General features: G+C 37.1%; 1 protein-coding gene across 2 annotated transcripts in view; it reads right to left on the bottom strand.

Annotated features, from left to right (window-relative positions):
* Nucleotides 1-4992: 4992 nt before the first annotated feature.
* LOC135100534 (EGFR adapter protein-like) overlaps nucleotides 4993-21267 on the bottom strand; it is a 57178-nt gene continuing 40903 nt past the window's right edge. For both annotated transcript variants that reach the window (XM_064003510.1, XM_064003511.1), the window contains exons 2-7: nucleotides 15765-16049; nucleotides 15362-15522; nucleotides 14905-15198; nucleotides 13452-13658; nucleotides 12335-12506; nucleotides 4993-9329 (exon numbers count right to left, since the gene is read on the bottom strand). In XM_064003510.1, the coding sequence (XP_063859580.1) occupies nucleotides 9123-9329; nucleotides 12335-12506; nucleotides 13452-13658; nucleotides 14905-15198; nucleotides 15362-15522; nucleotides 15765-16049 (1326 nt within the window). In that variant the 3' untranslated portion in view covers nucleotides 4993-9122. The remainder of the gene's footprint in view (nucleotides 9330-12334; nucleotides 12507-13451; nucleotides 13659-14904; nucleotides 15199-15361; nucleotides 15523-15764; nucleotides 16050-21267) is intronic.

Here is a 21267-nt window from a genome sequence, read left to right as displayed (position 1 = left end):
TTTTCTTTTATTTATTTATTTTTTTAACACTGACCAGAATTCCTCTTACATAAAAAAAACTACTAATAATAATAACAATAAATAAACAAATAATATACAAAATTTTATTTTGTGTTTCATAATTCGATCAGATGATTTACAAATAATTCAATTTCTTGGACCCTCTACTTTGATGCTGCCAGTGCCCAATAAAGCTTCTTGCACAGCTTCAATCCTAGTATACATATTTCCTGTCAAGTCTTAACAGTTAAATGTGAACTTCACTACTGAACCACATCTTTAAATAAATACTATTTAGTAAAAAAATTTTACTACTAGGTTTTATGTGATATACATTTTCCCACTGTGACTGCTCCCACATGTGAAGCAGTAGATATCCCATAAACATCAGTGGGATTGACTTGAACAAATGAGAGTTGATGCTTTTGGTCATGCTGTTGCAAAGGATATTATGGAGATATTTTTACATGTGGAACAAATACTTAGATAAAAATTACAATGCTCACCTGTATTCCAACAGGTGGGTATGCATGTGCATACATCAATCACATCATCTAGATAGATCCTCCAACCTCCTAATTTGGCTGTCAGTTTTTTTTTTTTCTTTTCTTTTCTTTTTATGTATAATCCCTCAAACAAAATACAGATTAAATGAGGAGCCAACTAGTCCCTTACAAGAACTGCTTTCACTATGAGTAAGTCTAGAATCTAGATAAATTGCAGGAATTTTTTTGTCCCAATACAGTACCTATATTTTGGTAGTTGATACAGTACTTATTGTTAGCCTTGCTTTATCAGGTTTGTTCCTAGTTGTACACAGGACTCTTTGCCCTTTCCTTAGATGTAGCATAGTGATTCTAGATGACTGATGAACAGAATTACTTACTTTCATTATCTCTTGTATCATATCTGCTGTCCTGCTAGGTCATTTACTATCAGCACAGAAGATAATAAGATAACTAGAAGTTCCTAAATCGGCACCCAAGTTCTCCAATTTTATAAGGGTGCATTCTAGCTGGACTCAAAACGCTGGCAATTAATTTGTTACAACTTGGTATTTCAAGATGCACCAGTTGCAACAAAAATTCGGGTTTCCTTTGAGAATCATCACATCTTTGCTTCACTGTTAGTTAACAGCTTCACTAGATCAACCAATCTGCTTCACAGCATTATCTCCGCATACTCATATCAAATAATTAACATAATACGTTGGTAGATACTGATCTGATCTTGCATCAGTACTTCATTTACCTAATCACTAAAGGTCATAATGGGTTCATTTTTTTTTTCTAAAATTCATACCTTGCGCTATATTTTCAGTATCACAGCAGCTTTGAGATGTAAGACATGATTGCCTCTCATGTTTTTCGCGACTTTGATGGGTGTGTCCCAGTTTTCAACGGTTATCACATTATTTGCTATAGGGGCAACAACGGGGAAAGATACATTGTTTATTTTATGCAGGCTGGAAATAATTGACAACATAGCCCAACGTAAAGGATGGCCAGGATGGGAGGGACAGCATATTGTGGTCAAAAGATTATACATTTAGTTATATATCCCTCATCGTCACGTGGCCGTGACGTTCTACAGCAGCGCTCCTCCCCACCACCTGTTATTTCTAAGCCCAAGCCCATTTACTTTCCTCACTCTTGAGGACCAATGAGAAAGGAATCAAGACAAATGCATATTTACGAATTACATAATGCATCCACAATCTGCAGGGGTCTATTGCGGTCACGCAGTGGCAGCTCGTCAATAGGGACTGCGAGACTGCAGCCCCCCCCCCCCCCCCCAGTGGATTTCTAGGATTCACGAAAATAATGTTAATTTATTTTATGTTTGACTATCATTCACATGAAAACACCAATTATCATGTTTATATGAAAAAAAATACTGCAAAACAATGAGGAAGTACGGAAATTATTTACTATTTAATTATACGAAACCGGGGAGAAATGTGGGGAGGCTTCCCGGGCGAGTGTGGACTGCGTCCAGTGCAGTCTTGTCTCGGCCGTTGTTGTGGCTAGGTGAGTGTTCTTGCGTCGGTCTTATTTTCGATCGTGTTTTTCAATTTGTCAGGGATGATTTTAGAATATTATTGATCAGTGATGGCTTGTGCTCAATCTTGATTATCATAGATGGTGTAAAATCACAGAAACATCGTATAAAATAGTATTTTTTTCTTTTCCCAGGTAGGCCTAGCAGTATTTTGCAAAATGTCACAAGAAGCAAAGACGGTTTCTGCATTGAAAGAACTTGCACTTGCCATGATTTCAATAGAGAAGATTTCTATGAATAATATGCCAGGTTTAAATGAAAAAAGTTATTGATCTGTTTGCACAAAACAGGAACAGGAGAATGGACTAACTTTTCAAAAAGCCTAAGCCAGCGCAAAGGAAGTCAAGCATTTACTGTTAGGATAAGAACTAGAGAATTAAATAATTATCTATCTATCTTTATAATCTATCAATCAATGGTATATTAAACAATAACAATAAAAGCATTTAAGATTTTATTTGTCTGAATGTGAGACAGCCCCCCCATCAGTAACATTCAGGAGCCGCCACTGGTCTATTGATGTTTAACCGTGTTATTGGCAGGGCCGCGATGATTCATTGACTTTCCTACACCCCTTAACCATACTTTGGTAAATACAGCTGACCGGTCAGTGTTCATGCGTTGAAGCTGAGGCAACATGGCGGTAGGATGACCTGTGTCTTAATAAACTAAACCACAAAAATATAGTTGTACTTAACTCTGTAGCCTGGAGTGCTGCAGTGTTGAGGCTGCGGTTACATAGCGGAAGGATGGCTCGTGTCTCAGTGAACCGTGCTCATGGGATCAAGAAACGTACACATTGAAGTTCTTTTCTTTTCATATGCACAAGGAATACAAAGCAAGGCATGTATTCCAGGTTATTCGCGGCACCCGTCAGTCAGATTGGCAGTGGGAGAGGTAAGGAGGAGAGCAGTGGAATATCGCTGACACTCGAACGGAAACATGAAACTACTCGGTTTTTGCTTCTAAGAAACAAATAAAATACGCTTTGCGCAGAAATTGAAATAGTAAATGTTCCAATTTATTTCACAATCATGGTAAAAATAATTAAAATTAATGAACTTATATGATCCAATTCCATTGTACAAATGACTTAATCCGTATTCGTGCAAGCACAGTTTCCAGCATTTTCCTTATATCAATTATTTATTTATTTTGTTTATTTGTTTATTTTTTTTTCCATACAAAATTCTGACAGCACCATTTAGGATGGAAGGAATGCGTGTCATGTGAGAGAGGAAATGAAAATAACACATAAGAACGTAAGGGGCAGCAAGGTCCACACATGACATTCAACCATGGGGCTGTAATATACCCATTATACCTCCATATATTCAACATATCCATATCTATGATCACTAGTCATCCCTACCTTTTAAAACTCCCTATTGACTCTACAAACAACCAACAACCTACATGCTCAATCTATTCCGGTTATACGTTCCACTATTTGATATATATATATATATATATATATATATATATATATATATATATATATATATATATATATATATATATATATATATATATATATATATATATATATATATATATATATATATATATATATATATATATATATATATATATATATATATATATATATATATATATATATATATATATATATATATATACGAGTATATATATATATATATATATATATATATATATATATATATATATATATATATATATATATATATATATATATATATATATATATATATATATATATATTCTCTTATCGAGCTTGAACCCACGCACTACTTATCCTATCTTGATTATCAAATATAAAACTTCACTTTCTGTAAGGGGTATATTGCCCATTTCTTGTACATGTTCTAGTAATTTTCTAGGCTAACTCTAACAGCTGCTGTAACCTTCTTGTAATGTATGGAGCCCAAACACTACTTACAATAAATGTTACTGCACGGCCTTTCTATATAATTTTATCTTATGGGAACCTGAACTAAGTTCTGCATTTTTTTTTTCTCTCTCAATTTGACCTTATTAAAGTCTCATCCTCTGTGTACCTGTTATGCAAGTTTGATTTGCTATCTACTGTAGTGACTGGGAATATGAATAATTTAAAATATTCTGCTGTTGTCTACAGTTGTCCTAATTGGTGTTTGATCCCCAGCTCACCAAGGGCCTCTACTGGCTAAAGATTTATCCCACCTTCAGACTAATCTACCAGTGTTTCTATGAGGTGCCCAAGGGAGGCCTGACATTATGTACTTACATTCATTACTTACTAACATCTACTTATTATCAATCATCTCAGCAAGGAGGTTGCATCAGAATCCAAGCTCATTTTATATTAGTAACTTTGTTACTACTGCAAAGTTTGTACTTTGTTACTAATGCCATCATCATAGATCAATGAATTAAAAAGAGAAAAGTTACCTAAGACTTATCTTTGTTACCTGTTCACACTTGAATTGGAGCCATTAAGTGTAACTTTGTGTTGTCTGTCTTTTAACCATACAATAATGCAGCCAAGAACTTTCCCATTGTTTTATTCAAGTACTTTTGGTGGGGCACCTTGCCAACAGTCTCGCAAAAAAATCCAGGTATATAATATAATATAATCATTCCTATTATCCTCCTCTTTGTAACTTACATCATAATCATTCCCATTATACTCCCCTTTGTATCTTATATCATAATTATTCCCATTACCCTCCCCTTTATAACTTTTCATATAAAAACTTTAGAAATTTGCAAGTCACAACTTGCCCTTAATAAATCCAAATAGGATTAGAATGGGAGATGGGAGATGAATGGGAATGAAAAGTGAAAAAGCTAATTGTATAAACATTTGCACAACAGCAAATGGAGATTTCTTTTGTAGCTAGTTCCTTGACAACATTGCTAAGAACATTAATGTAAGCAAATAAAGGTTAAAGAAATAACAAAAGCAAATTAGCAGCAAGTATTTATTTATCAACTTACTTTCATGAATATTACTGCTTGTAAGTAGGCTCTATATGGCATATAATATATATATATTTATATGTATTTATATATTTTACACATATACATGTTGCACACATTAGTGAAGCACAATCAATAACATTATGCATTTTAAATATGAATCGCAGCCCAGGTAGCTTCAAGGTACAGTGCTCAGCTCACGGCTAATAGGCTGCAAGTTCTAGATTCTGGTTCACAACAGTTTCTTGATGAGATTGGGTAGTGCTCTGTAGTAACTAGCAGATCTATATGGTTTCAGTTACCTAGGGTCAATCACTTCTTATATGTGAAACACAAATTTGACTTTCATATTCATGGGATCAATAGATTTATTGACTACAGTATTCATATGCAAATGGCTAATTGCAGGAGCCCTCACATCTGCCTCAGTGCTCTTAGACAGTTCAAGTGGTGCAGATGTTTTTTAATATGGGGATTAAATTTCATTGACTGACACACACTGTGAATTAAGGATAATGATACAAAATCAATACGAGTTAAGAACATAAAATATAAAATTAGATAACAAGAAGAAAAAAACAGGCTATAAATTAAGGATATGAATACAAAATTAAGGACATGAATATGAAGGACAAGGATATGAAATTAACATGAGGAAAATAACAAAGAAAATAGGTATATGTTAGGGAAAATATGAAGCCACTTTAGAGATGACAACTAAAATAGCAGCACTCAAGTTGCAAATAGAAAAAATATAGTGTGTCATCACATCAGCACTAATAGAGTCAGACTGCTATGTTGCTCTGCCCAGCTGGAGTCAGGGTTTGCTGGGGCCAACTGGCAGCTGCTGGGGCAACCAGTGCCAAGGCCACTCTAGCACTGATGCTGAGATGTGCCTCCTTTTATGACTAGTTATGGCAGGAAATACTCTTGTTTCACCTTGTTATATGATGACATAAAATCTGGTTACTTTTCAATTTGTCAATCACTAATATGCTACTTGATTCAGTTTGAAAAAAGGATGTCAGGTTACTGAACTGTGCAGATTTCTTGGTCATGAAGGTACTATGTATGATGAAAATAGTTTTTTTTATTTTGAAATTGTGTATTAAATGAAGAATACCTATTATTTATTTATTTTTTTTTACATGTTTCATGCTTATAGATCATTTGTAAATCAACATTTTAGCATAAGGGAACAAGTAATTCCTAGAGGTAAGTCATATTTTCCTTACTTTTAGCAGCAACATGAACATCTTGAGGGGCTGGATGACAGACAGTTACAGAGAATATTCAGACATTTCCAATAAACAACAGTTAGGTAATTTTTACTGCCACAAAAACTTAAACTCTAGCTTTGTTCTTCAGTGGCTCTCATATATAGGTAAAGTGGGATTATTAAAACAGTCAGATTACAGAAAATAAAATACTGAGGAGGTCATGACAAGCTGTATGCTTTTGTTAACTTAATTTTCTGGTTGAATTTTGATATACAAATATGGAGTTTTGTCCTGCCTTGTGTCAGTTACATATCATTATGTATTGTTTTTGTGTTTTGTTGGTAGACAGCTTTGAAATGCAAAACAAAGTATTCCAGTTGTTGAACTAAATGAATACAAAGAAGAGGTAACAGGGTGATAGCTCCCAGTTTGTAAATAAAATAAACTGATGGCATCTTCTCTCAACTACATCCTTGGAAAGCTGTATTCCTTTTTTATAATACCACTGATTCCTACATGACAGGTGACATAGTGGTGCACAGATCAGTAAGTTGATATGTGATGCATGTATACATCAAAAGGATTACCAAAACATATCTGATTTTTGAGCACATTATTTTTAGTATAAAACTGCCTAACTGCAATGAGTGACTGAAGGAGGGGATGTGTGCTGTACTTGTTTTCTTTGTTTTTTAGATGCTGAGATGAGAGTTTTGATGAAAATTATAATTATCTTTGTTTATAAGTTATATAAGCTTGAATTTTAAAATAATTTCAAATTAAATTATACTTATGATATACCTACATCAAAGAACTTAATTCCCCTTTTTTGAGGCAATTTTTCAATGTCTGCATAATGAAATTCAATTTTCTTGTGCTCGCCTTACATCTCTACACTGTACATGATGGTGCACATCTCCAGAATTAATCACTGGAGCTCGCACTCAGTCTTAGATTAGAAAAAAAAAAAAATTATATATATATTCATAGCAAGTGACAAAGTGGTATAAAATATACATACATATCACAAAAAATGACTCTCATAATCAAAGAAACAACATTCTGAGCTTTGAACCATCATACTGAGGACTTCCTCATACCCTGCCCATAATCCTGACTGGGTTAAAGTAATGCACCCAGGGGACAAGTTTTCTCCTACAGACTAATAGTTTCGGCAAAATTGCTGACACTATATCACAATAAAGCTCATATTGAATATTCTACATTCTTTGGAAGGTGCTAAAACAAGCATCAATACTCCTCCCTCGGCTCCGCCCTGCCCACTCCCTGGAGATGTGTGGTGCTCTGGACACACTGGTGGGCAAGCTAAAATGGTGTTCTGAACATTTACAAATCAAAAGTTTTCTTACATCACATATACAAATATGATGAAGTTATGAAATAAGAACCTAATTAGTTTCATATTATGTAACCAAATGTCACCACAAATTTTTAATTCTAGTTAGTGCATAGTACATATATCCCAACACATATAAAACATAATGACCACTTGATTTGGAAGAATTTGGCTACAGGATAAGAGGAGAACAATCCTTACCATCACTCTGCTCTCACACAGAATGAAGAAAGGTATAACTTAAAGTTACTCACTCAAAGTAGAAATGGAGAAAGTATGGCTTTCCTTTCATAAAAAAATTAATGTAGTGACTGATTTTCCTCTTATATATAGTTATATAAAAAAATATTGTAATAGTCATTATGAAAGTAAAATCTTGAAGAATCTTCATCTCAGTAAATAATCTTACATCATGAATCACAAATATGTATATGTAATGCAAAATTTGTATCCACTTCTACAGCTGAAGTACCATATTTAAAGTTAAAGAATTAATTCAATTATGCCACAGCCTTTTTAGACCACAGAGTAGGTATGTAAATAAAGGCAGTACTTCAGTTGTTGAATAAGTAATTGTGATTCAAAATCAGCCAATTGCCAGGTTGAACAAACCATTCATACAAATATGATTTCATTATAAAATTTCTTTTAATCTTTCTAGCTTGAACCAAATTAGCCATATGTACCTAGGAATCCTACAGTGAACATCATAATCACTGAACTGGGCTGAAGTTCTCAGTCACAGGAATATCTACGTATAAAAGTGGCACTGATCATCACGCGAGCACGCCATCACTTCTCATCAAAACACTTGAAGACTGCTCTCACATTCATAAAGCTTTAAAAAGTATTTAAAAAAAGAAGTTTGTTTGCTTTCTAAGTAATGATAAATTTTCAGATATATTTGATTTAGAAGTCAGAATTCTGTTTTGTATTCCATATCAATTTTCTCTGCAAATGTTGCAATGCATGGTGTATTATTTTCACACACAAAAAATGCGAAAAAATCAAATTATTTTTTCATAAAATTATGTGAAAAAATAATACAACAACCTCTTCTAACTAGGACTGGATAAAAGTTTTCTTACTTTTCACTTAGGGATTACGTTAAATTTATAGACTGGTACTATTTCATTTTATAAAAAAGCTGTAATTCTGATATTAGATTTATACATTTTAGTTACTATATATTCCTATACTTTTATATAAATTGTATTTCTGGTACAACTCAAATAATTATCATAAAGTACGTATGACAGTCAATTGCATTTTGACTTTGATACAAATATGACCAGTAAAGTGAGAATGTAAAATACTATGTAACTAAATTTTTTACAAACATCTGGAAGTTTGAATATTAAGAATGTAAAAGGAAAAATTTATTTACAGTTTAGACAGTCCAAATGAATATTTTACTGGCTTAGCTGTATGTTGTCAGACTTTAATATCATGGAAGCATTCCATTACCTAACCTGTTTCCTACATGCTTGGGAGCAAAGCTGCTTCCCTATACTTTACAGATCTAGTAAGTCACAAACAGCTCACACATTCAGATCAGCCATCATCTTCCTGAAGTCTGAAAGTGTGTTGTAGTCTGGATCATCATCGTTGGAGTCATTGCGTGCCTGGTCATCAGATGTGAAGGTTGGGTTGTAGCGGCTCAGTGAGAGAGGGCAAGGCAGCAGCTCTGGCATCACTGAGTGGTGGGTGATGAGGGCTGTCAAGGTGCTGAACTCCTTGGTGAACCCCTGTTTGGAGAAAATCATATTGTAGGTGAAAATTACCCAATACTTATGTGGTTCAAAACACTGTACATCTACAGCAAATTCATAAAGACATACATCTATATAATTTACTAACAAAATAAGGTGCATTTTTACTTTCATGTGGTATGAGGGAAGTAAACAGTTCCTCAAAATTTCTGATTGGGGCAGAACAAAATCTCAATTCCTCCATCTATCAACTCAACACAACCTTCCAGACAATTATCCTCTTGTCTTCATTGACACTCAACTGTCCCCCTCTTCTTCACTAAACATCCTTGGTCTGTCCTTTACTTACAATCTAAACTGGAAACTTCATATCTCATCTCTAACTAAAACAACTTCTATGAAGTTAGGCATTCTGAGTCACCTCCACCAGTATTCCTCACTGCTCCTCACCCCTCCCCTGCTGCTGACTGTATGGAGTAAGCTTCAAATATGTTGGGGCTTCCACTCATACTGCTCTTTTAGACAGGGTGGAATCAAAAGATTTTTATCAAATCAAAAGAGTTTTATCAACTCTTCTCCTCTAACTGACTGTCTTCAGCCTCTTTCTCATCACCGCAATGCTGCATCTCTTGCTATCTTCTGCTGCTATTTTTATGCCAAATTCTCTTCTGATCTTGCAAACTGCATGCCTCCCCTCCTCCCACAGCCTTGCTGCACAAGACTTCCTTCTTTCCCTCACCCCTATTCTGTCCACCTCTCTAATGCAAGAGTTAACCAGCATTCTCAATCATTCATTCCTTTCTCTGATAAATGCTGGAACTCCCTGCCTGCTTTTGTATTTCTACCTTCCTATGACTTGAACTCTTTCAAGAGGGAGATTTCGAGACACTTATCCTGTAATTTTTGACAAATGCTTTTGACTCTATTCAGGAACCAACACCTCAGTGGGCTTTTTATTTATTTTTTATTTATTTATTTTTTTTGTTGCCCTTGGCTGGTGCCCCTCCTATACAAAAAAAAAAAAAAAAAGAGGTTAAAAGATTGGGAGCATGTTTATGAAATAAAAATGTGGAGTAATAATCTCTCTGTGAAATGAACAGGAAAAGGAAGGATAACTCTTTAGATACTGAAAGATGAAGAGTGAGAAAAATAGTGATTTTGTTAGTGAACTTAGAAGTGCATGACTTTGCTTGTGCCTTGCCTGCTCAGATTTTCCCTTGTCTATCAACCTTTTCTTCTTTCTGGAGTATGCTTATATTAAATTTATTTGTGTCTTTCTAAAGCCCTTGAGTCTATCTTCAATGGAAAAAATTCATAAGCATATATTTTCTCACAATCTGTTCATCAGTATGGATTCTGTAGAGGAGAACCTATTACTAATCTGGCTTTCCTTACTGAATTTTGGTAACATTCTTTTGGGATTTTAAGTGAAGTCTTTTATTGGGCTTCCTTTATAAGGTATTTTCTACTTCTTTACACCTGCACCAAGTTTCTTTTATGGTAGTTCCATTCATGCAGCGTCAGACAGCCAGTATTCTTCTAAATTCATAAACAGTAATGTCTATTGAACATTTATAATATTGAAGTCCTTTGTCCTATTGATTTCTATGTTAATGATGTTATCATGCATTTCTTAATGTCATTAGCCATTCAGTGAATAGGAATTAAACAATTAACAGAAGATAACCACAGAATGCATATCTTTAGATCTTTCTATGATTTCTGAATGTTGCATGATGAATACTGTGCTGTTTAATGCTCCCCACATTTAATTCCTCATTAATTTCCTCAACATAATCTTATAGTCAACCATCTTCTATTTTCAATTGCAATCACGTGTCCTAATTTACATGTAACATACTAGAGCTATCCTTTACCCAAAAGTTCACCTGAAAATTTTACATCTCATCCCTTACTGAAACAAGTTAAGTGTACTGTAACATTTCTACTAGATGCTTCCTTCTTCCAGGCTCTAACTCTACAAGGGTTTTATCCAACTATGTATTGGATACAGCTTTCAAAGATGTATGGGATGCTTCTACCAGCACTAAACACATCAATTACTCTGCTTTAATTAATTATCCATTCTCAGTCCTTAAAACTCTTGCAATCTTCCATCATTACTTCCATGGTTACTACCCCTTCTGAACTTGCTATCTGCATGCCTCCCTCCCTCTAGTAGTCTTGGTGAACAAGATTTTGTACTAATTCTCATCTTTTCCATCTTAGTATGTAATAAAAAAATTAACCAGTATGTGTACTTTTCATCGCTTTTCAAAGATAAATTTTAGAGTCCTTTGTTTCTCTTTTTCCCTTTCCTATTATTTGAACTAAAGAAATTTCAAAATAGAAATAAATAAGCCAATCTGTCTTTTTTGGAGACAGTTAAATGAGCTTTACCATTTGATCAGTCCTTTACTTATAAGAAACAAGCAAATAAATATATAAAATAAATGGTGATGCAAGTTCAGGAGCCTCAACAGGTTCCCTGATATTCAGTTTGATAAGATGATCCAGTCTGGTGTTGGTTTATTATAAAGCAACAGCAGTAAGCCTGTTCTTCTGTTTGGCTGTCCACTGTGGAGAGACAAGAGCGTGCCAGGCACATAATGAATGCACAGTGTGCTTGGTGAGGGGTGGTTCTTTATGCACTAAAAAAGTTAAAACATTAGGTCTGGAGGCTATGATTTGAAGGAATGCTTGTGGATATGACTACGAGTGAGTGCATCTTTTTTCTCAGTTTCCCATCCTCACCTACTTCATAAGGAATGTAAGCCTGATGCTAGTATATACTTCAATGAGTGTGGAAAAATGTCTCAACAGGGAGATGACTGCATTAAGTAAATTATAAGTATATTTGATAAACTTAAGTACCTATATCAAACTATGACAAATTCTCAGAGGGAATACAAGGATTTTTTCATCAGAAATGGAGTGGAGGTTTGATCTGGAAACTGAAATGAAGATGGTGAACACACTCACTCCACACAAATTAATTCTAAGCAATATAATCTCATGATTGTGATACTACAGCTGCTCACCTTAATTTTATAGCCTTTATTTGTTTTGACTATTAGGTAGTGTGCAATGCCAGACACAGTGAAGTCCCGGGGCACCCTGAGGCTGAGGGCATAGCAGCCAGGTTTGCTGGTGGACTCACGCACCATGAAGGCCCCCACTGGCTCATGACTCAGTACCTCCAGGGCAATCTCTCTGTAGGTAAAGGAATTGTGAGGATCTACCCGGTCTAAGTAAAATTGATCACTTTATTTTTAATCATAATTACACTTCACTATTCTTTTACTTAGCTTTCCTAGTTATTTGGTTGTTTTGTAAGGTGAAACTTATTAGAATTTAGAGCTAGAAAGAGGTCAAATGAATTAACTACAAGAATATGCACTTAACACAACTTTTGTTGTTACTGTGGGACAGTAACAATACAAGAACTTCTTAAGGAGCCTTGTCTCATCCTTGCTGTGATTGTATGAGTTTCATGGTGTGTTGCAAGACAATAAAGGCTCCTCAATAAAATATTCCTTTGCAAGTGACTCCACACAGTTAGTGCCTAGCAAAGTGAAGAGGTTAGCCATGCAGGATCAAATTAGATTTAGATCCACTTGGTTTATTTGTTTATCTTAATTTTTACATTTTTTTTTATATTAAGGTTAAACACTAACTTGTGACAGATTCCATTTTACAAGGCAATCAAAACAAATGAAAAGCTACACAATAAAAAAAAATAATGAAACAAATGGACAAAAATAATTTTGAACATTAGAAATTCTTTGGTTTGATATAACTATAAACTACTATGACTGAAACAAAAAACATTGTTAAGGAAAAATGCAATGTAAAATTTAAAAATTTTAAGTCCCATCTAGAAATATTTTTGATTTTGTGTGTGTGTCTGTGTGTGTTTGTGTGTGTGTGTATACAATTCAGTTGAACAAATGTGATATGATCCTGTATATGATCCTGCACATGATCCTGTATATTCCACATGGCACAGGAAACAATGGAGTACATAATAAAAAAGAGTAAGTAGGCATTATACTCTTATAACATCGTATTCACAATTTACAAGAGCAAAGGTAGTCTACTGTACTGCATACATTCCTGCATGAAAAACATGGCACACAGTGGTATTGTTTCACATACCTAGGAATGCCTGCCTGGAACCAAGCTGCTGTCTTCAGGTGAGGCTCCTCTGGCGGCGTGAGAGAATCTGAACGTTCAGGGAGAGGTGGTGGAGTGGCTGAGCGTGTGCTGGATGTGGAGACATCGAGGGCCACAACTCCTGAGGAGGCGCTAGAGCTCACAGAGATCTGGGAGATGCGCTTCAGTTTTACGTCATCGGAGATTCGGCTGAAGCAAAAATGGGTCAAGTTGTAATAATGACTCTCTCTCTCTCTCTCTCTCTCTCTCTCTCTCTCTCTCTCTCTCTCTCTCTCTCTCTCTCTCTCTCTCTCTCTCTCTCTGGGATTTGGGTTCTTGAAAACAAATAACTATAAAAAAATAATGGGAGGTATCTTGTTACTGTCAGGGTTTTGTAGGGGGCAAAGACAACACACACACACACACACACACACATGGCAGTTTATTCCATGATGAAGGAAATTCTTTACTCATATAAAACTAAAGAACATTTTTTTTATATCTAATTGGGGAGGTCTTAACCACTGATGGCACATGCATAATTGAACCAAATTATATTGACTGCATGTGCAATACCAGCAATAACTGCACCAACAATGCACTCTCAGCACAAAAAACACCAAAGGAGTTTGCTAGGAGACTGAGGGGACTAAAGATCATCAGAAGGTTAGGTCAAGTTGGTTTAAGTTTTGTTGTTGGAGAGGAACCATTCTAGTCATATCTGGTTTGAATTATGAAGCAGCCACATGCTGAGTGTATCAGTGCAAGCTGATATAGATGTATTGTACTTGGGCATGTTCTTTCTCTCTTAAAATCAATTTTGTAATTACATGGTCAGCCTTTGCCAATCTTGTGTCAAGGTCATCATAATGAGCACTGGACTTTTATTTTTGATGAGAGCTTCAGATTATGTATTGTTAATTAGTATGAAAATAGTAAGACACTGAAAACTTAACAACTTTTAAGATTAATAGTGTAAAAAACTAATATATCATGTAACATGAGAAAGTGTCATGAAACTACTATATATACAATAATAAAAGAAATAAGAACACCAAACTTCCATTTGTATGTAATGGAGAAATACATATGAAAGATCACTGTTCAGGTTTAAATTATATATATATATATATATATATATATATATATATATATATATATATATATATATATATATATATATATATATATATATATATATATATATATATATATATATATATATATATATATATATATATATATATAACTCATTGCTTACAATGATGATAGTCTAAATTCTACCCTTTTTATTGACCTCCATACATATTTAGAAATTTTGTTAAATTCCGTTTTCACATATTTTACTGATAAAAATCAAAATTAAAAGATAACTGAATACTTGAATGGAATTTGTGTTTTACACTGCACTGTCATTTATCAGTGTCACACATATATACGTCACTTAAGTATTCACCATTTATTGTCGAAGTCGTGCTGCTCCTGCCCATCCGCCGGGTGGACGCAGCTGCCAGAAGAGTCAGTGACTTTCTCGTTGACGTAGCCCACCACGGCGGTGCTAGTGGTGGAGGAGGATGAGGTGTTGGTGGTGATGCATGACGTCTGGCACGAGGGCGAGGGTGAGGAGGAGGAGGTGACTAGGGGGTGAAGGTCTTCCTCCAAGTTCAGGGTTGACTCGAGGGTCACACTTAGCTTTTTTATAAGAGGAGGCTTCTCTGCTATCCTCTTAGAGCTGTTTAATTCTGACGGGCTGTGGAAGCAGTGACAGTATGAGTAAAAGTATGAAGATGGTAGAAATCCATATTAGTGTGATCTTTCTTGTTTGTTACGACGAAACTTGTTTATTTTCTTTAATTAAATAAATCTAAATATAATTATTATAAGTTACTCAAGAATTATTTTCTGAGGCACACCTGTTACTGTTTTCACTGTCTGGAGAATGTGGAGCGTTGTCATTCTCTGGGTGTGTGTGGAGGCCGGGCAAGGAGGAGGGCTTCTGGAGGGCGGCCAGGGCGGGGCTCCCCGGGGTGCGCATGCTGGGGCTGGGACTAGAATCCCGGGACGCTGCTATCGCCTGGACCACACATAAGTTAAATGGAAAATTAACAGTATATAATAATCGAAGTCTGTCTGTCTGTATGTCTATCTCTATCCACCTATATATGTGTGTGTGTGTGTACGTAAATATTCATAACATTAAACAAATGTGCATTCAGCACTTTTTATATACATGCATTCCTGTATCTAATGGAAAATAAAAACATAAATAAAAAATAATTCAATAAATAGCTAAATAAATAATGAACATGTCCATACCTGGAGTGGAGAGGGGGAACAGTTGTGGTCGCACGCTCTCTGGTGAGGGTGGGTGTGGGTGGTGTGGGTTTGGGCGTGAATGTGTAGTGGGGTACCGGAAGGTGAAGGCGTGTGAGTGTGGGAGTGTGACTGACTGGGGTGGTGAGCTAATGTGTGGGGAAGCGGAGGAGTGTTGCCGTGGGAGTGCGTGGGGATGACATCACGGACAGTGGCCCCGGACTTCTGAAGGTGCGCTGCGTATGCGAGGCGAAAGGCGTGTCCGACGATGCTATTAAGTTCCTCAGCCTGTGGGTAGGGAAGGAATAAAGGTATATTAGTGGTTGGGGGTACAGACAGACTAGAACGAAGAAGAAACAGGGATGATAGCAGACTGATGAAGTGATGGGCAAAAGATAAATAAGATAAAATAAGGGAAACACGAAGAGAAGACGGGGGTGATAAGTGAAGGTGATGAGTTAAAAAAGAAATAAATAGAATAAAGGAAATGTAAAGAGAAGACGTGGATGATTAGGACAGGTGAGGGTGATGGGCAAAAAAAAAAATGAATAAATAAAATAAGGAAAAGACGAAGAGAATACAGAGGTAATTAGGACAGGTGGTGATGGGGGAAAAAAATGAATAAATAAAAAAGAAGCTTCTGATGGAGGATTGGCCATTTCTAAATGATAAGGCTGATAGTGCTAAGAGAAAGAGTGGAGTGGTAGTTTATATGAGAATGCGGTCCTGAGAGAGAGAGAGAGAGAGAGAGAGAGAGAGAGAGAGAGAGAGAGAGAGAGAGAGAGAGAGAGAGAGAGAGAGAGAGAGAGAATATCAAGCAACATATATAAAAGACAATGAACAGTTAAATGTACTGATGAACGGAAAAAAAAAAAACGCATTCAACTGAAATGACGTAAGACACAGATGCGTCTCCATAATCTAATTACCTAGGAACATTATGCACGATATATTGCCTGGAAAATATTACAATACTGATAACTCTACACAAGTCTGGTTCTTGAAGTTTTTATTCCTAAGAAATATGTGACAGCTACTGACCATCGTACCGTACATAAAGTAAGGCGGCCACAATGCGCATTACAAGGCATGCACTGAATCCATTATTATAAATGACAGCTGGCCAACGGCGAACCCCTTCCATCTCCTATTACTGCACGGAACCCTTGATTACTCTAGGATTTCCTGTGAGAACAAAGGGCGGCAGGGACCATCAGTCAGCAACACCGTGTGCAGCATTTCCAAGAAGTCTGTAGGCGAACCGCAATAATTTCCACTGGTAATAACGCGTTCAATTAGCTTCTACTTCCGCCATAAGTGACATTTCCTGGGCAGGACGAAAATATTGTTGGTATCGTGTAAGAACTTAAAAATGAAGAGGTGCAGATTAGCTGTGTAGTAACAGAAAAAAAAAATACACGGTGGTAACCGATTCTTAAAAAAAATAATGCCTTAGTAATATCTTTATTAATTCTGTTTTCTGAAATAAGTTTCATTACTCACAACAGAACAATTAAATAACTTAAATTACTTGACAGTCATAGGGTTTCCGGAAGAACAGTGCAAAACTGGATAGGAAAAACAGCACTGCCGATGTGGGGGAGAGGAGTGTGGAGGGGTAAGGACAGACAACCCATGAAAAGAAAACGAGTGACCCAATGTACTTGGTAAAAAAAAAAAAAAGAAAAAAATGAAAAGAAATAGACGTTTGTAAACAAGAGTACTTATAAGGCAAAATGAGAACACACACACACACACACACACACACACACACACACACACACACACACACACACACACACACACACACACACACTCTCTCTCTCTCTCTCTCTCTCTCTCTCTCTCTCTCTGAAGGATGAACTTTGGCTTATCCTAGGTATGATTTTCTTCTTTGAAAGAAATTACAGCCTTGAAAATTGTGGTTATTAGACTCGCTTCACGTCACATTTTATTTTTTTCGTACGGGAGGATGGCAGTGTGGTGAGGTATCAGACTTGTCTTCACACGAGTTTTTATTTATTTCATTATACGCTCTTCCAGATAGTGTAGCGGCTAAAAAAAAAGTTCAGAAAGGATGACTTGCATATCTGATTATGGAAGGACAGGAGGGACACCCACATGCTACCCTGCCGCAGATGAACATGGGAGTGGGCATGGGCAAAACCCGTCTGAGGTGCCCCATACACTTCCACAGTGTTCTACAACTCTCGGCAATGAATGGTTAAGGATTGCTTCACACCACATTTTTTTCTTTTTTCTTATACGAAAATAGTTATTCAAATGGTGCACCAATGAAACTAGATTCTCATGTGGTAGAAATTTACATATGGAATGCATCAGTAAATCGTGCTGTTCCTATGCTCTGCTGCAGGCGAACCGTACGAGAATAGCAACCACACGTGTCAAGGTATGCCTGCTTGATACCCAATACGCACAATCGTCCTACCTTATGGGGAGAAAACGTTATATAGAAGCGAACATTCCTATGTAGAGCTTCAGTTCCAGAAGCACTATTTTATTCCTAATGTGTTGGTATGCTTGTCACGCCCTCTGTTTTGTCCACCCCGTGAACACTTTTGATCCAGACAGCTCGGCTGTTTTACACAACTAAACAACTAAGCCAATAAATTATTATATCTAAGGTTATATAAAGAAGAGGCAAGTCGCCAGAACGATGTAATGACTGATTCTGATGGCAGTGGAATGCCAACAAAATAAAAATCAAGGCAATTAAGTTGAAATATTGAAACCTAAGCACCTAACGATCCATGTATACGAAGACACTACACGCTGACATGAATGTACACCGAGCCAGCACCTCCATGATCACAATCAGTCCAATTATACGTACTTATACAGTACTTACCACTGCCAAGCGCAGAGACGTGGTAGGTTACAATTCAGTAGGTCTCTCAAACCTCCATCCGATAGAAACAACTTTTTATTGAGTTCCCCTCAGTAGTACTCATCACAGGGCTGCCCTCCCCTCCTCCTTTTTAATACTACACCTCCTTCACCTCCTCCTTCTCCTCCTTATTGTTATTACTGCTGTTGCTGCTGCTGCTGTTGTTGTTGTTGTTGATGATGATGATATAAGTGGTGGTGATAGTGGTGATTCTTCTTCTTCTTCTTCTCCTCTTTCTTACCTGGGAGTCTTGCCACCTGCGCCCAAGTCTTCAAGTCCTGACCTGGATAACCATCAATTAGTAAACCTTTCCCTACCATTTCCTAGCCATCTGGCAGCCAGCACTAGAGACAATGTCTATCTGTCTGTCTATCTGCTAGTCGTCTGTCTGTCTGCCACTGCCTGTCTTCGATCATTGAGCCTACCGATTGAAATAAAGAACAACGAAAAGAGGATCCTTGATAATATTTACAATAAGATGTCCAACTGTCCATGCAGTAACCCACCTTGCAGTCACGGTAAGCGTTCACCAACTTAAAGTTTTTGACATTGCTCATTTGCATAGTCTAAGATGGATTTGTCGAACTGGAATTCCTGCGCATTAAAACAAACTCAAAGAATGTTTTTGGCTTGGCACTTGTACGCAGGTAGCTGAAGCAGCACAATAAGTGCAGTAAGAGTTAGTGGTTATGCTTTCATACATGACCAGTCTCTGTAATAAAACTTTTTTTTTTCATCTCTGTAATATACCTAATGATCTATGTTTTCAAGTTTCACTTTATAACCAGTAATGGAGTCTTTAGTTAACGCCAAGTCATATTTTCATAAGGAATATTTTTTCCATATTTTTTTTATGAAGTCTATTGTCAAGTGGTCAGCGTACACGAGAGGTAGACTTCGGTTATTCAGTTCAGTTCTTTCGGGTAGCTGGCTTTCTTACGATTACTGAGTGGCGAAAAACTACCCATATGTTGGCCTGTCTTCCGCTGTGAGTCCATCGCGGTGCACCGGGACGCGGCATGAACCTCTAGGATCAAAGCGGCGCCTCCATCCAGTGTTGATGTAGAGGTGCCGTTTAGAAAATTCCTGCGGTGCCAACACAGGAGGGGGCCGACCAGCCAGAGCTCCAGGAAGAAAGCTTATTGGCGTTATAGGCTCATGTCCCCTCCTCTCTCTCTCTCTCTCTCTCTCTCTCTCTCTCTCTCTCTCTCTCTCTCTCTCTCTCTCTCTCTCTCTCTCTCTCTATATATATATATATATATATATATATATAGATATACACACACTATTTCTTTATACATCGTGCGTAACTAGGCAAGATAATGGAGTCAGCTCCTGCATCAGTCTGAGCCATCAGTACTCCTGGTCGCGGCGCACACGCCGGGCGCCCGTGGCACTACATCGCACTCCCCACCTGGCAGTTACAATAAGTCATACAGGTTGCCAGGCCAGCCATTATTACCTTTGCGTTGCGCTGTAGTATATATCATCCCGTCATATAAGTGGACGCCATCAGCAATGCGACGACAGCGGTGTCCAGCGGCGGGATTACGGAAAATAGCTACAGTGAAAAATGTTATCTTCAACAGACACGAGACGAGAGGCAACCAAGACAACGGGGCTCACCTCTCGAGCAAGACTAATCAAGATTTTATCATTCACAACGCCATATTTTGACAAGCGGACATACCAAGATGCCCCATAACTTTTCCGTATTAGCTTTCAGGTTATTCAATTATTTAAGTAAATTTCCATAATTCTCCACTGTTTACTCCACACATGCTCCTTGCAAATCACTCAGCACCTTTTGAAATGGGCGATGCACGAGATATTGGAGCAGATGTCTTACTCCGGGGGATGCGTTATTGGACCGTGGCCGAGGCCGCGTGCAGGGGTCTGGACGCGCTCGGGCATGGCTATGGGAACGCGCGGAATGTGTGGTCTCAAAGGATGAAATTTACCACTACGGATTTAGTATGCACAGTTCGAATTCCTCCTTTTCTCTTACTTTTATACGCTTCTCCTTGTCATCCCTCATTGTTACGGACGTCTCTAGACATCCTCGCCAGCTGGGGAATGACATGCAGGTAACAAGAAACAAGAAGCAACAGTCGGCAATAAAATTAGTAAGCAAAAAATGGAATATCTGTGGCAAGGTCTGCTTTGTGACGGATGCCCGACCTGACAGTGCACGACTTGGGAATTTAAAAAACGGATGTCAGAGCCCTCAAAATTAGCCTTAAGTGGCAGAGGCGGATGCGGGAGGAGGAGGAGGAGAAGGAGGAGGAGGAACACGGACGGACGGAAGGGGTAAAGCAAGAGAGGGAGAGAGGGGGAGAACAACCACATACCACGAAACTCTAATATGGTTAAGGAATAGATAAAATATATGAAAATAGAAGCGGAATTGACTAATAATGTCAGGAAAGTGTAAGTCGGGAAGCACTGCCAAACGACTCCCGCGTCATGAGAGAGAGAGAGAGAGAGAGAGAGAGAGAGAGAGAGAGAGAGAGAGAGAGAGAGAGAGAGAGAGAGAGAGAGAGAGAGAGAGAGAGAGAGAGAGAGACTATCTAGAGCAGTGATAGTCAACCTAGGTGC

The sequence above is a fragment of the Scylla paramamosain genome, chromosome 5, assembly GCF_035594125.1.
Source record: "Scylla paramamosain isolate STU-SP2022 chromosome 5, ASM3559412v1, whole genome shotgun sequence".
Classification (NCBI taxonomy): Eukaryota; Metazoa; Arthropoda; class Malacostraca; order Decapoda; family Portunidae; genus Scylla; species Scylla paramamosain.
This window is presented reverse-complemented; position numbering and strand designations above follow the sequence as displayed.